Source organism: Scyliorhinus canicula, chromosome 2 (assembly GCF_902713615.1).
Source record: "Scyliorhinus canicula chromosome 2, sScyCan1.1, whole genome shotgun sequence".
NCBI classification, from domain to species: Eukaryota; Metazoa; Chordata; class Chondrichthyes; order Carcharhiniformes; family Scyliorhinidae; genus Scyliorhinus; species Scyliorhinus canicula.
The window spans coordinates 242,339,626-242,353,277 of NC_052147.1; the positions used below are offsets into that span (position 1 = coordinate 242,339,626).

Sequence of the window (13,652 nt, forward strand, 5' to 3'; positions counted from 1 at the left end):
AGTGGAGAAACGGCAGTCGTTCCCGCCCTATCTGAGGACCCCCCTCTGGTCAGTCAAGCTCGGGTAGAGCCCAGCCTGCCCTACCTGGGGATTCCATCCAACTCTTACCCATCGCGGCCCATACGCAACTCATTTTGGCTCTTTTGGTTCAAACGTTTTGTTTGTTTTAAGGTAACCCTTCGGTTGCTACCCCTCCTGCTATTTACATCCTCAAACATTTGGATGGTCAATCACACAGGCTACGAGACGGCTCGCACTGTTTCAGTATTTTTAAGTATGTCTGGTCCTGAAATTCGGTTTTTTAAAAAATGAGGGAGTCACAGATGGTGACTAATTATAATGGGTAATTGGCACTAAAGGACAGACAGACTAATGCATGAGATCTTAAGCAAGATAATAACAGAAATTATGCTTGTATCCACAGAATTCCAAGAAGCCCCAGGAAGAGAAAAGAGAAGAAAAGGAAGAGAAGAGAGAAGAGAAAGATGAAGACCTCCTCCACCTTTGTCATTTGGATCATGGGATCCATTTGGTTGCGCGCAAACGCGAACTCCCTCACCCCAACCCCCCCGGCCGTCAATGATTCACTCCTCCATAGCACCCAGAGCCCAGTAACGACCAACGGTAATCCATCATGGTGTGACAGGTTTATAACTTGGTACTCACTTTCAAATGTAGTCGAATCACTTCGGGCATTGGCAATACTCTGCAGCATCGTGCAGACTATTCGCATGAAGAAATGGCGAAGGAGAGCCTACTGCTCTCGCACCCCGGTATACAGGATGAGATCCCCTATTTTCAGTTTCCACCAGGCCCCCGAACCCCTTAAGATGTAATAAAGAACTTTTGTTTTGTTCGTGCGTCATTTGTAAATAAAGAAATGTGTTCTGTTTGCGACAGTAAGATTGTGAAACTCTGTGCTTGACCGCCAAGCCAGAGGAAAATATGAATGCTGCTATTATTTTTTTGTACTGTTAGGAAGTTAGTATGTTTGGATGATTTAAGTGAGAGTAGTTTATGGAGGATAGTTAGAGGTTCCAGTTTTTGTGTTGTAATGCATGTCCCTGTTATGACATAGCGCCACTTAGAATTTTTAGTTAAAGTTTACTGCATAGTTATGATCAGTGTAGAGGCCAAGGAAGAGTGCTCGCTGGGTCAGGGAATGAAGATACCGCAGTAATGTGATCCTTCACGCTTCGCATTGAGGATCACAAGGAGGGAGTGTAGCCACCTGGGTTGGCCAGTTCCCGATTCCAAAATGGAAGCCCGCTAAGAATGCAGGGAAATTCAGCCAGATACAGGGAAACAAGCAGGTACAAGGTTTCCTGTGTATTAAGACTTGCAGAACCCAGACAGAACCGAAACCAAAAGCCATCTACATATTAATGAGCAATCCCCAGGAACAATTAGATACATTGAAGTAATCAAGACCAAACCAGACTCCTCGGTGCCAGCAGGAGCCAAGACAAAGGAAGGTCAACGGACACATAGGAACCGCCCAGCAATCAGGGAGCAGCTCCAGTATTGGAGAAATCGATCCAAGCGATCAGGACATAGTCCAATCAATTGGAATCAGGTACGGGGTCCGCCCAAAAGGGTGTGAAACCCCTGGGGACTATAAAATAGAGTCCCCAAGTTCAGTTCGATCTTCTTGGCAGGGTCTCTCAGCAGCTCGAAACAACTCTTGACCGTGACCCTCAACAACGAGAGACCTGCCTAGCAGCTGCACCAACCAAGTAAGTCTCCAGTCAACTCACGGTATGAGATAGGCGCTCCTAGCTACTAGCCCATACCAGCTTTGAAGCCTGCAGACTCAGAATTGAACAAAAGGCCATTGTTCCCCTGACCTGGTGTGCCATTTCCAAAGGTAAGTATAGGCCTTTTAGTGTTAGAGATAGTCTAGTAAGTAGAGTTTTATGCATGAGTAGCGATTGACTGCGTGTATAATAAATGTGTTTTGATTTGAAACTTACTAACTGGTGTATTGAGTTATTGATCAGCACTTGAACTTGAACCTCGTGGTGGTATCATAAAGATACCTGGCGACTCTAGAGCAAGGTGATTAAAGAGAGCAAATTAAGTGTAAAGCACACTTAGCAACAGAAGCCACCTCAGACCTCTCTGCTGGGGCCCGATTTAAAAGCCAATGTAATACACTACATTGAAAACTGTTTAATCTGCGCCCAGAACAATCCGGACAGATACACAAGGAAAGGTCAGCTTAGTCACACCCACCCCGTTTACGGCCCCTGGACGAACTTGAAAATTGATTATATAGGACCCCTACCTCCCTGCAGGAATGGTTTTAAGTATGTATTGGTGGTCATCGACACCTTCACAAAATGGGTGGAAGCTTTTCCATCCAGACCGAACATGACTAAAGCGACAGCCATGATCCTCACCCAGCACATTTTTACAAGATGGTGACTTCCACGCAGCATAGAGTCAGACCAAGGCTCACATTTTACAGGGTGAGTAATGAAAAACGTCCTTACAATTTTCGGAATCAAACAAAAATTCCACATTGCATATCACCCCCAATCAAGCAGAATAGTAGAGCGAATAAATAGGACTTTAAAAGCAACCCTAAGGAAAATGGTGCAACAGCACAATAGCACCTGGGACACAGTTCTCCCCTTTGCACTGATGTTCATAAGACACACGGTATCCACGACGACAGACTAAACCCCGCACACCCTCTGATCAGACGACCCATAAAAGGGACAGAATATTTGTTAGGAATCGATTTGGCCAGCCCCGCAGTCACCGCCCTCACGCATGAGAAAGCAGTTCAGCAGATTATAGAGAATGTAAAAGCAGCCCAGCTCGCCACAGCTGTTAGGCCTGGGACACGCAAGAAGCGAAGCAAAGTTTGCTTTGACAAGACAGTACATGCCACAGAATTTGTCGTAGGGCAGCAGGTCATGCTAGCCCCATCCAACCCCAGTTCATTCCTTTCCCCCACATTTGCAGGACCGTGCTCCATTTCTGATAAAGTCAGTCCCTCCGTATATAAAATCACTTATCCCAATGGCAAGTCTGCATGGTTCCACATAAACCAGTTTAAGGCATATGTCTCGCAGAACAACATTCACACTACATGAGGGGCTGGTTTAGCTCACAAGGCTAAATCGCTGGCTTTTAAAGCAGGCCAGCAGCACGGTTCGATTCCCGTACCAGCCTCCCCGGACAGGCGCCGGAATGTGGCGACTAGGGGCTTTTCACAGTAACTTCATTGAAGCCTACTCGTGACAATAAGCGATTTTCACATCTCGCTGCCAGCAGCAGATGAACACGCCCCACCCACGAATAACCTTTTCCTACCCTCCCCAACCAGTCCAGCCCATCCTCACGCACTACTTCGACTCCACCCCCAAAGGCACGACTCTGCCTCTCCCTTCCTCCAACCAGCAGCAACAGTGACTGTGATAGCAACAGCCCCAGCACACCACGGCATGATTACACCCCTGCATCAGGCTCACTCCCAGCAACCCCTTTGAGACCATGTACATTGAAGCCCCTGATTATGGATTGCCCCCTAGCACCTCCAACCTCGACATGAAACATTGGCACCAAGACAATTCGCACAGACTCATCAGGAGTGATAAGATGGACCCCAATTCGCCCCAAGCAGCTTTGGCATGACTACTCCAGTCACGAGTATGGCAATCGGGAGAAGCTGATGACTTAGACTCTGACTCCCACCAAACGAACACCTTTGCGACTCTGTTCGCTATAGAGCAATGAAGTGTCCAGATGATGGTAAAACGGAACCGGTGGAGCTTTACGGTGTCCTTTCTGATGGAACCGGCATGATTTCTGTTATGTTTGTGTGTAAGGTTAAATGTTTGTATTGTCCACTTATTTTTTCATGGCCCCCACGCCACCACTCTTTTAACGCCCACTGACAGTTAAGGTAGCCACAAAAAGCAACACCCACGACGATCACAAATTCTTACCATTCTTGTCCGGTCACTCAGGCAGTGGAGTAACGGCACTGGTCCCCGCCCTGCCTGAGGACCCCCATCTGGTCAGCAACGCTCAGGTAGAGCACATACGGCACTGGTCACCATCTTACCCGGGGATTCCACCAATTCTTACCCACCGCGGCCTGTATTCGGAACTTTTGGTTCAAAATTCTTTTGTTTGTTTTACGGCGACCCTTAGGTTGCTCTCCATATGCTATTTACATCCTCGAACATTGGGATGGTGCACTCACCGCATCAATCGCACAGGCTGCGAGACTGCTCGCACTGTGACTGTATTTTCTTCTCGGATTTCTTGTCCAAAGATATTTGGTTTAAAAAAAAAATGAGGGAGTCACAGATGGTGACCAATTATAATGGGCAATTGGAATAAAAGGACAGACAGACAGACATACGAGATCTTAAGCAAGATAATAACAGATATTATGCTTGTGCCCACAGAAATCCAGAACCACAGAAGCCACAGGAAGACCACAGAAGAAAGAAGAGAACATGAAGACGAACATCATGGTCTACATTTGGATCTTTGCGGGATCCCTACAGTTGCGCGCGAACGCGACCCCCTGACCCCCTACCACACAGGCCGTGAGTGTTTCCCATCCCTGCCACAGGGACAGCAATTGATACACCAACCTGATGTGATAAGTTCATCACCTGGTATTCCCTGTCCTATGTTGTAGAAGCACTACTAGTTATTGCGATACTCTGCAGTGTCATTCAGACACTGAGACTCAGGAAATGGCAGAGTAAAGCCTCCCGCACTCCGGTATATACCTTCAGACACCCTATTTTCGGACTTCAGCAAAACCCCACTCTCTTTAAGTGAATTAAACTGCATCAGTTTTTTTTTATTTGTTGCTTGTTCTAATAAAAATGTAAAACTCTGTGCTTGACTGCCAAGCCACAGAGCCCTGTATTGCTGCTACTGTATAGTTAAAATGTTGTACATGGTTTTCATTGATTAAGGATAGCTTATATAAGGATAGTTAGAGGTTTCCGTGTTTTTATTTTGTAATGTCATAGCACCCCTTAGAATTTTATAATGATGTGTGTATATAAAACAATTTAGGTAAACGTTCCAATTCATAGGGCAGAGTAGTGTAGGTCCTGTCCTTGCTTATGAGTGCCCGACTTAGGAGGAGAACAAAGAAGATGCAGTAATATGATCCTTCACGCTTCGCGTTGAGGATCACAAAAACGGAGTGTAGCCATCTAGGATGGCCACTCCAGAATACAAAATGGACCTTTGCAAAGAATGTAGGGAACTGTGGACAATGTTAGGAAAACAAGCAGGCACAGAGCCTGCATGCATATTGGAGAGACAGCTCCCATATGGAATTGAAACTATAGGTCAATTAGCATATTGATGGCCCATCTCCGGGGAACAAAGGAAAGACACTCAAGTAACCGATACTATTGCAGACATCCCGGCGCCAGAAAGACACAAACAAAGCAAGGCCAACGGCCACCTAAGACACGCCCAGCCATCAGGACACCCACCCCTTTATTGGTCAAGAGGGATAACAGTGATCGAGAAGCGGCCCAATTAATTGGCGCCAAGTTTAAGGGCATCCTAAAAGCGCGCGAAACCCCTCCAGGTATAAGAAGGAACCCCCACGAGAGATTCGCTCTCTTGGTATTGGCTCTCAAAGCGGAGAGACCCTTCCACCAGCTGCACCAGAAGCAAGTAAGTTCAAGGTCAATGCTCGCTACCAGATGGACGACCTTAGCTGTTCTCCTGTACCTCTTCGAACCCAACAACCTTAGATCCGAACAATGGCCATTGTTCCTCTGAGTGGGCACCCGAAGTTAAGTATAGTCGTTAGTGTTAGAGATAGTTTAGTTTGTAGTACTTTGTGCATGAGTAGATATTATTGTGTGTGTAAATAAATAGTATTGACTTTGAACCAACTAACTGGTGTGTTGGCTCTTTGATCAGTATACGGGTTTGAACCTTGTGGCGGTATCGAGAGATAGCTGGCGACTCTAAGTGTAAACATAATTAGGATTAATAAAGGGGACCATATTGACTGCTATATTTATAGCAAGTAAACAGAGCAACAATGGGGGGAGGAATAAATTACTGGTGAGAGCAAGGTTCCAGATGGCAGAGTTATCGAGGGTCAAAAGTTCCAGAATGACCCGATGCCCATGTAAAATAGAGTAAAAGCAAATTTAGTATGAAAAGGAAGGGAGAGAATGGAAATTTATGGCACCTAAATCGCTTGATGACAAAAAAAGGCTATAAGTTAGTTATGTGCAGTTGACATTTAAGATAAATAAATTTAGAATCTCACAATACCTTGAGAGTGTCGTTGGTACTCTCTGAATCTGCTGCCACTTGTTTTTTTAACTCTTTTAATAACAATGAAAAACAAATTGGAAATTTAGTATCAAAGCTCTGTAGTTTCAAATAAAGCTGCAATTTAACATTTTGTAAGTAAAATTGCAACATCGCAAATCTATTTGAATTACCTTTGCAATTAAAAACCAGCTGTTAATCTGTCAGGGGAATTTAATACTTTAATCTATATCACTTGTTAAAATTAGTTGAGTTTTTATTCTATCAAATGAGATAAACATAAAAGCAGCAGAGATTGCAGTGCACACAATATCTCACCAATGTGAAAACAGAACAAAACCCTTCCAGTATACCTATCTATCCTCAATACAATACATTGAAACTTGTATCTAGGTTTGTAGATCTCATTTTAAAAACTAAGAACATTCAAATTATTCATACTAGTCACATTTACCTGTAACATTTCCTTGCAATACCACAAGATGGTGATGCACTAACAATTTTAAATGCCGGTATGATTGAGGATCTGTGACAGCTCCTTGTTACACCTGCAGCTCACTTTGGCTGTATTTGTTCTTCAGCCACGCTCTGTTTTGCTGATTGTTTCTGTTGTAGTGTGTTGGATATGGGTTGGTAGGCTTTAATAAAGTCTTTGTAGTCTTAAGTAGGTTAACTGTATGTATTAACTAAAAGACATACATACATATGTACAATAAAGGTAGGAGCTCTTTACATGCTTGCTTGTGCACATGGCTCTGAAACATTAGACTGACTCCCAGGTGGTTTTTTTTAATTTACGGGATGTGGGTGTCGGTGGTTAGGGCAGCATTTATTGCCCCCTATCCTTGGTTGTCCTTCAGAAGATGGTGAGCTGCCTTCTTGAACCTCTGCAGTCCTTGTCGCGGAGGTACACCCACTGCACTGTTCGGGAGGGAATTCCAGGATTTTGCCCTGGCGATGGTGAAGGAAGGGCATTTCCAAGTTGGGGTGATGAGTGACTTGGTGGGAAACCTCCAAGTGATGGGATTGTCAGGTATCTGCTGCTCTTGGTGGTCGTGGGTTTGGAAGGTGCTGACTAAGGAACCTTGGTGAGTTACTGCAGTGCATCTTGTGGATGGTATATACATTGTTATACCATCTGCCATTGTTAGTCGGTGGTGAAGGGTTTGAATGTTTGTGGAAGGAGGAGCAATGAAGTGGGCTGCTTTATCTAAATAGTACTGAGCTTCTTGAGTGTTGTTGGAGTTGCACTCATCCAAGCAAGTGGAGAGTATTCCATTACACTCCTGACTTGTGCCTTGTAAATGGTGGATAGGCGTTTGGGGGTCAGGTGGTGCGTTACTCGCCTAGGATTCCTAGTCTTTGACCTGGTCTGGTAGCCACAGTATTAATATGATTAGTCCGATTCAATGGTAACCCCCAGGATGTTAATTGTGGGAGTTTCAGCGATGGTAACACCATTGAATGTCAAGTGGTGATGGTTAGATCCTCTCTTGTAGGAGATGGTCATTGCCTGGCACTTGTGTAGCATGACTGTAACTTGTGTTCCCTTCCATCAGTGTGGGAGGTACTCAGTCACATGTTAAATGTATGTAGGAGAGTAAGCCATTCAGCCCATCCAACCTGCTCTGCAATTCAATTTTATCATGGCTGGTCATCTAGTTCCAAGCCACATTCCACATATCCCTTGATGTCATTGGCCTCCATAAATCTATCGATTCCTTCTTGAACACGTTCCATGATTAAGTTTCATCAACGCTCTCGGGTAGAGAATTCTAAAGATCCACCACCCTGTGAGTGAAAATATTCCTCTTCATCTCAGTCAGAGATTCAGCCCATCGAGTTTGCTCCGCCATTCAATCATGACCAATATGTTTCTCAACCCCATTTTCCTGCCTTCTTCCCATAACCCTGATCCCCTTATTGATCAAGAACCTATCTATCTCTGTCTTAAAGACAGTCAATGATTTGGCCTCCACAGCCTTCTACTGGCAAAGATTTCCACAGATTATCATTATTGTTAGTATAATTTTTTACATATTTTCTAAAATCTTTGCAAATTAGTACTAAGTGCAAAAACATGGAAGTCTGCTTACTTTGCCGAATACGAGTTTGAGAATCTTGTGAGGAATCCAGATGTATTTCAGTATGACTGATATTTGTTTCAGATTGTGAGCCTTGCATTCCAGTGATATCTCCAATATTGGACACATTTTTAACCTTCTTGTTCGTTCTTGTAAATAAATGTAATGAAGATCGCCTCCTTCGCTTCATTGAAACCAGCAGCGTTTCATCTGGAAGTGATGAATGACTAATTTTTTCTCCTCCAAGTCTTTCCCAAGGATTTGCCAATGCAGTAGCTGTGCTGTTGATATCATAAATTATATTATCTTCCTTGAACCTATTATTTAACATGTGTTAACTTTACTCTCAGCTTTATACTGATATGACTACATAAAAGCCTCAAAGAAATCAATGATCAAAAGTGCTTTGAACATGAGACTCACTTGTGCGTCAGTATTTTGTTCTTGTTTTCCACTGTGCGAGCTTAACATTCAAGCTTTTCTATTTATGATAGTAAACGTGAGGTGAAAAAGGTGATGATTTTTGTAAAAATTGCACATACCAGTGTTCATAGATTCACAACTTCATTACTCAATGCTATTTAATGAATGGAACTGAAAGATTATTGAAGTTCAATTCTACGCTTTTGCAGCAATTTGTAATGGCAGAGACAAGAAAGTTATGAGCTTCAAGTAAAATGACAACTAACTTGTTTTGCTGCATAAATCTGATTGATGAGCTTTTATAATGGGAACCAATTTATATATACCTGTATAGTATTCAGGTTAAAAAAATCCAGAAAAATATTGGATTGTGTTTTTGCTGTTATGAGCATTTTTTTTAAAAGAAAGAACTTGCATTTACATCATGCCCTGCATGACCTCAAGATGTCCTAAAAATATTTTTCAGGCAACTGAGTACATAGTTTCCCATTTTATGAAAGAAACTGAGGCTAATTTGTACACAGCGATTTTCTACAAACAGCCATGTTTATAACAATAATCTTTATTGTCACAATTTAGCTTACAATGAAGTTATTGTGAAAAGCCCCTTATCGCCATATTCTGGTGCCTGTTCGGGTACACAGAGGGAGAATTCAAAATGTCCAAATTACTTAACAGCACATCTTTCGGGACTGTGATAGGACCAGATATAGTGTATCAAAATTGGCAATGTCAGGACTGAGTCCGTACTGGATTTTGGGCTGGGCAGTTCGGGTCAGGTCAAGGGTTGATTGGACCATGGGAAAGACCGGCATGCAAGTTGATAAATAGTGGGTGTATCACTACACCATTGCAGCACCTAACCCAACAAGCTGAATTCATCAAATACTAAAAACAAATGCATGGCAGTCTTTTTTTTAAAAAGTTTGGATTACAGACATTGCCGGTTTTTGGATAGCTGGATTTGAGACACTGTACCTGTAATTTATTTTGGTGATGTTAATTGAAGGATAAACATTGGTCAGGTCACCAGCAACAGCTTCCATGCTCCTCTTCAAGATAACCTTTTACATCCAACTGGAAAGGTGGATGGTTTAATGACTTATCTAAAAGACAGCACTTCTAATGCTGCAGCATCCCTCAGCACTGCACTAGGGTTTCAGCACAGATTTCTGTCATTGGAATGGGATTTGAACCCACAACCTTCTGACACAAGCTAAAGTGCTATCAACTGAGCCACAAGCATCACTCTACAGTAACAGATTACTTGCCAGTCTTTTCAGTGTTTCTGCTTAAGTACATCTGATAAGAGAAACATCATAAAAGATGGAGGATGAACATCCCTTAACCAGATGTAACAATAAGCTTTTTCTTTAAAAATGGGCACTGAATTTGAACACATAATTACTTTATCAGAGCTAAGCTCTTATAATTTAACAGTGATGTCAACGTTATCAAAAAAAATTTGTGTAAAACATGAAATTTCTCTGTGATTTTAAATAATACATTAACACATTTAACCACAAATACGTGGAATTTTAACATCCAAGATTATGATGGATTAATTCTATAATCCTGTTGTTTGGGATTGAACAGTGCTCATAGAGAGCGAGCCCACATCTCTGGGCTTTGATCCTTTTTGAACATGGCTCCTTGACCAAATTAGCCCATTGCTGTTTTGTTACAAGCCAGATTTTATAATTTAGGCACATTGGGTAGATTTTGCCATTAATGGGATAGTAATTTAGCAGAACAGAATTTTCATCCTTTGAAGAAACATTCACTTTTCATTTCATTGATTTTAAAGACCATTGGTCTATCGATATTTATTGGTGTTTCCCATGATATTGGACTCAACAATATTCTAATTAAAGATACAGAAGACATTTTACCATTTTTTTTCCTATATGCGATATGCCATTCTTCAAATTACCCATACAGGCAAAGAATATAGGCTGAAGGTCCTAACAGATTAGTGGACTATATGTATAATAGAAGTGGTTTGGGATAGAGTATATATGTTCACATGAGACTGACATTCAAATTTCTCTCTCTTCGAAGAGACAACTATTCATTCCTGCAACTACCAAGCAATAAAAAATATTTTGGAAAAGTTCAGCTGAAACATTATTCTAACTCTTTTTGATTTCATTGCAGCTACCTCTATCAACTGAATTATTTAAATCAATTCAAACCAATATTGTTTTAAGCTACAAATATACTCCAAAGCCTCAAATTTTAAAAATGTGCATGTCCACTAAAATCAGTTATTGTACTTACCAATTTGTTTCTAACCCATTGTACAAATAAATCATCTCTTCTAATGTATTTTTTGCAGTGTCAAAATCGAGAAGAATCTGCTGACCTATTAAATATATTTTAAAACAAGATTATTGAATACTATATTCTAGTACAACAATCTACTTTCTGGATAATAATGATCTTTATTATCACAAGTAGGCTTACAGCACTTCAATGAAGTTACTGTGAAAAGCCCCTAGTCGCCACGTTCCAGCGCCTGTTCGGGTACACTGAGGGAGAATTTGGAATGCCCAAATTACTCAACATCACGTCTTTCTGGACTTGTGGGAGGAAACCGGAGCACCCGGAGGAAACCCAGGCAGACACAGGGAGAACATGCAGACTCCGCATAGTATGTTTCAGGAAATGTCATTCTTGGGTGAGGTCAGTAGGCCATGATTTCACAATTAAATGGGCTGGATTTGCTCTCTGTGCCAAATAAATGGCACCAGACATGCATCACATTTGTATTTTCCCCACAGACATTCCATGTTGCCTTGCATTGGGCTGGTTTAGCACACTGGCTAAATCGCTGGCTTTGAAAGCAAACCAAGGCAGGCTAGCAGCACGGTTCAATTCCCGTACCGGCCTTCCTGAACAGGTGCCGGAATGTGGCGACTAGGGGCTTTTCACAGTAATTTCATTGAAGCCTACTTGTGACAATAAGCGATTTTCATTTCATTGAAATTTACTTTAAATTGCTGGTGGTCTATGAGTGATAATGTTGTGACGTAAGCATGAAAACAGAGACCAACTTTTCATGACAGCACCAAGGAAGGGCTGTCCTGTCAGAGGTGTGTTTTGGTTAAGAAGGTAGAGCAAAGTTTTGTCTGCTCGTTCTGGTGGATGTAAAATAAATCCCATCATACTATTTGGAAGAAGAGCAGGGGAGTTTACGCCTCATGTCCTGACCAATACTGTATTTATCTCAATCAATTCATGAAATCAGGTTGAATGGTCAAACTGCTGTGTGTGACACATTGCTGCGTGCAAATTGGTAGTTTCTTGGTTGTGTTTCTTTTATTACATCAGCAACTGCACTTCAAAAGTATTTTATTTGTGATAAAACATTCAAGATTATTAATGGTACCATATGAATGTAAAGCCCAGCACCCTTTACAAAGCACCTGGGACCTTTGTGACAAGATAGGCCTATATCGTTACGCAATAGATTAAAAATAATCAATTAACTGTGCCAAGTCTGAACTGTCACCAAGAATATTAAGTAAAATGTATGTCAGGTACAAAAGACCAAAAAGAAAATAAAGGAAGCTGGAAAAATAGACAAAGTAAATAACATTTATTCAAATCTCTTGACAATTAAAATCTAAAAGAATGAGATTGTAATTGTACAGATGAATTGGAAATGTTGGGCGGGATTCTCCCAGCCCCGTGCCGGGCCGGAGAATCCCCGCAACCGTGCCACACCGCCCCGATGCTGGCACATGATTCACTGCGGAGCGGAGACCACCTCGTTTGGCGCGGCGCCGGTGGTCGCGGGCCGCTCTACGCGGCTGGGCCGCCGATTCTCAAGCCCGGATGGGCCGAGCAGCCACTTTAAAAAGGCAGAGACCTGCCAGCGCCGTCCACGCCTGGTCGCAGCCATTGGGAACTCTGCGCGCAGGGTCGTGGGGGGGGGCAGCCTATGGGGGGGGGCGGGGAGGGGGCTTTGACCCCGGCAGGGGCCTCTGATGGGGCCTGGCCCACGATTGGGGCCCACCGATCAGCGGGCCGGCCTCTGTGGCTGGGGGTCTCCTTTCCTACGTGCAAGCCCCTATAGCCCTGCGCCATGTTGCATCGGGGCCGGCACATTGAAGGAGGCCACTGCACATGCACGTGTTGGCACCGGCGCCACCTTATATCCTCGTTGGCGCTGGCACAACTGTGCAAGCGTGGATCCCGCGGCACACAGTTCGCGCCAGGATCTGCAGCTGGAGCGGCGTAAACCGCTCCAGCGCCGTGGGGGCCAGAATTAGAATTGGGGGCAGCCCGTTCACGCCGTCATAAAACACGACGGTGTTTACGACAGCGTGGACACTCTGCCACGGGATTGGAGAATCCCGCTCGTTACTTTTCAGTGCCAGAGGTGTGGTTTGGCACTAATTAAGATTTATGACACTATTAAAAGTGCACTTACACTGGGATGGGCATGCCCTAACATTTCCTGGTGATTTTAGTATAGATTCTGCAAATAGAAGCTTCACACTTAAGTGTTGGTGAAAAAAAGAGACATGTCCTGATTACACAGTGTGAAATGATCGGATCAAGGTAGCCAGTTTCCCTCTGGATACCTTTGATGTGCCCATTTCAATATCAAGCTTGCATGTTGAGCAAATGGCCTGCATCCCATTTATAAGGTGGCCGATAAGACAAACGTTTTAGCATGCGGAAGTGTAAGAATCCCGTATTGACCAGTGAAGATAAGCTTGTGGTAGGTGGTGGTCATTGCTGTGTTAATGTAAGCCTACTTGTGACAATAAAGATTATTATTAATATTATTATTATTATTAAGACCAGCCATCTGCTGGCTCATCAGCTGAGAAAGCAGGCAGTCAT

The 13,652-nt window shown here is 43.1% G+C and overlaps 1 protein-coding gene across 5 annotated transcripts in view; it reads right to left on the minus strand.

Annotated features, from left to right (window-relative positions):
• Nucleotides 1–13,652, minus strand: part of map3k19 (mitogen-activated protein kinase kinase kinase 19) — a 150,171-nt gene that overhangs the window by 46,169 nt on the left and 90,350 nt on the right. For 3 of the 5 annotated variants that reach the window (XM_038789887.1, XM_038789888.1, XM_038789889.1), the window contains 3 exons: nt 11,076–11,160; nt 8,385–8,653; nt 6,289–6,341 (listed from right to left, as the gene is read on the minus strand). In XM_038789887.1, the coding sequence (XP_038645815.1) occupies nt 6,289–6,341; nt 8,385–8,653; nt 11,076–11,160 (407 nt within the window). Of the gene's footprint in view, nt 1–6,288; nt 6,342–8,384; nt 8,654–11,075; nt 11,161–13,652 lie in introns of those variants that run through there. The other 2 variants (XM_038789890.1, XM_038789891.1) reach the window with 2 other exon arrangements.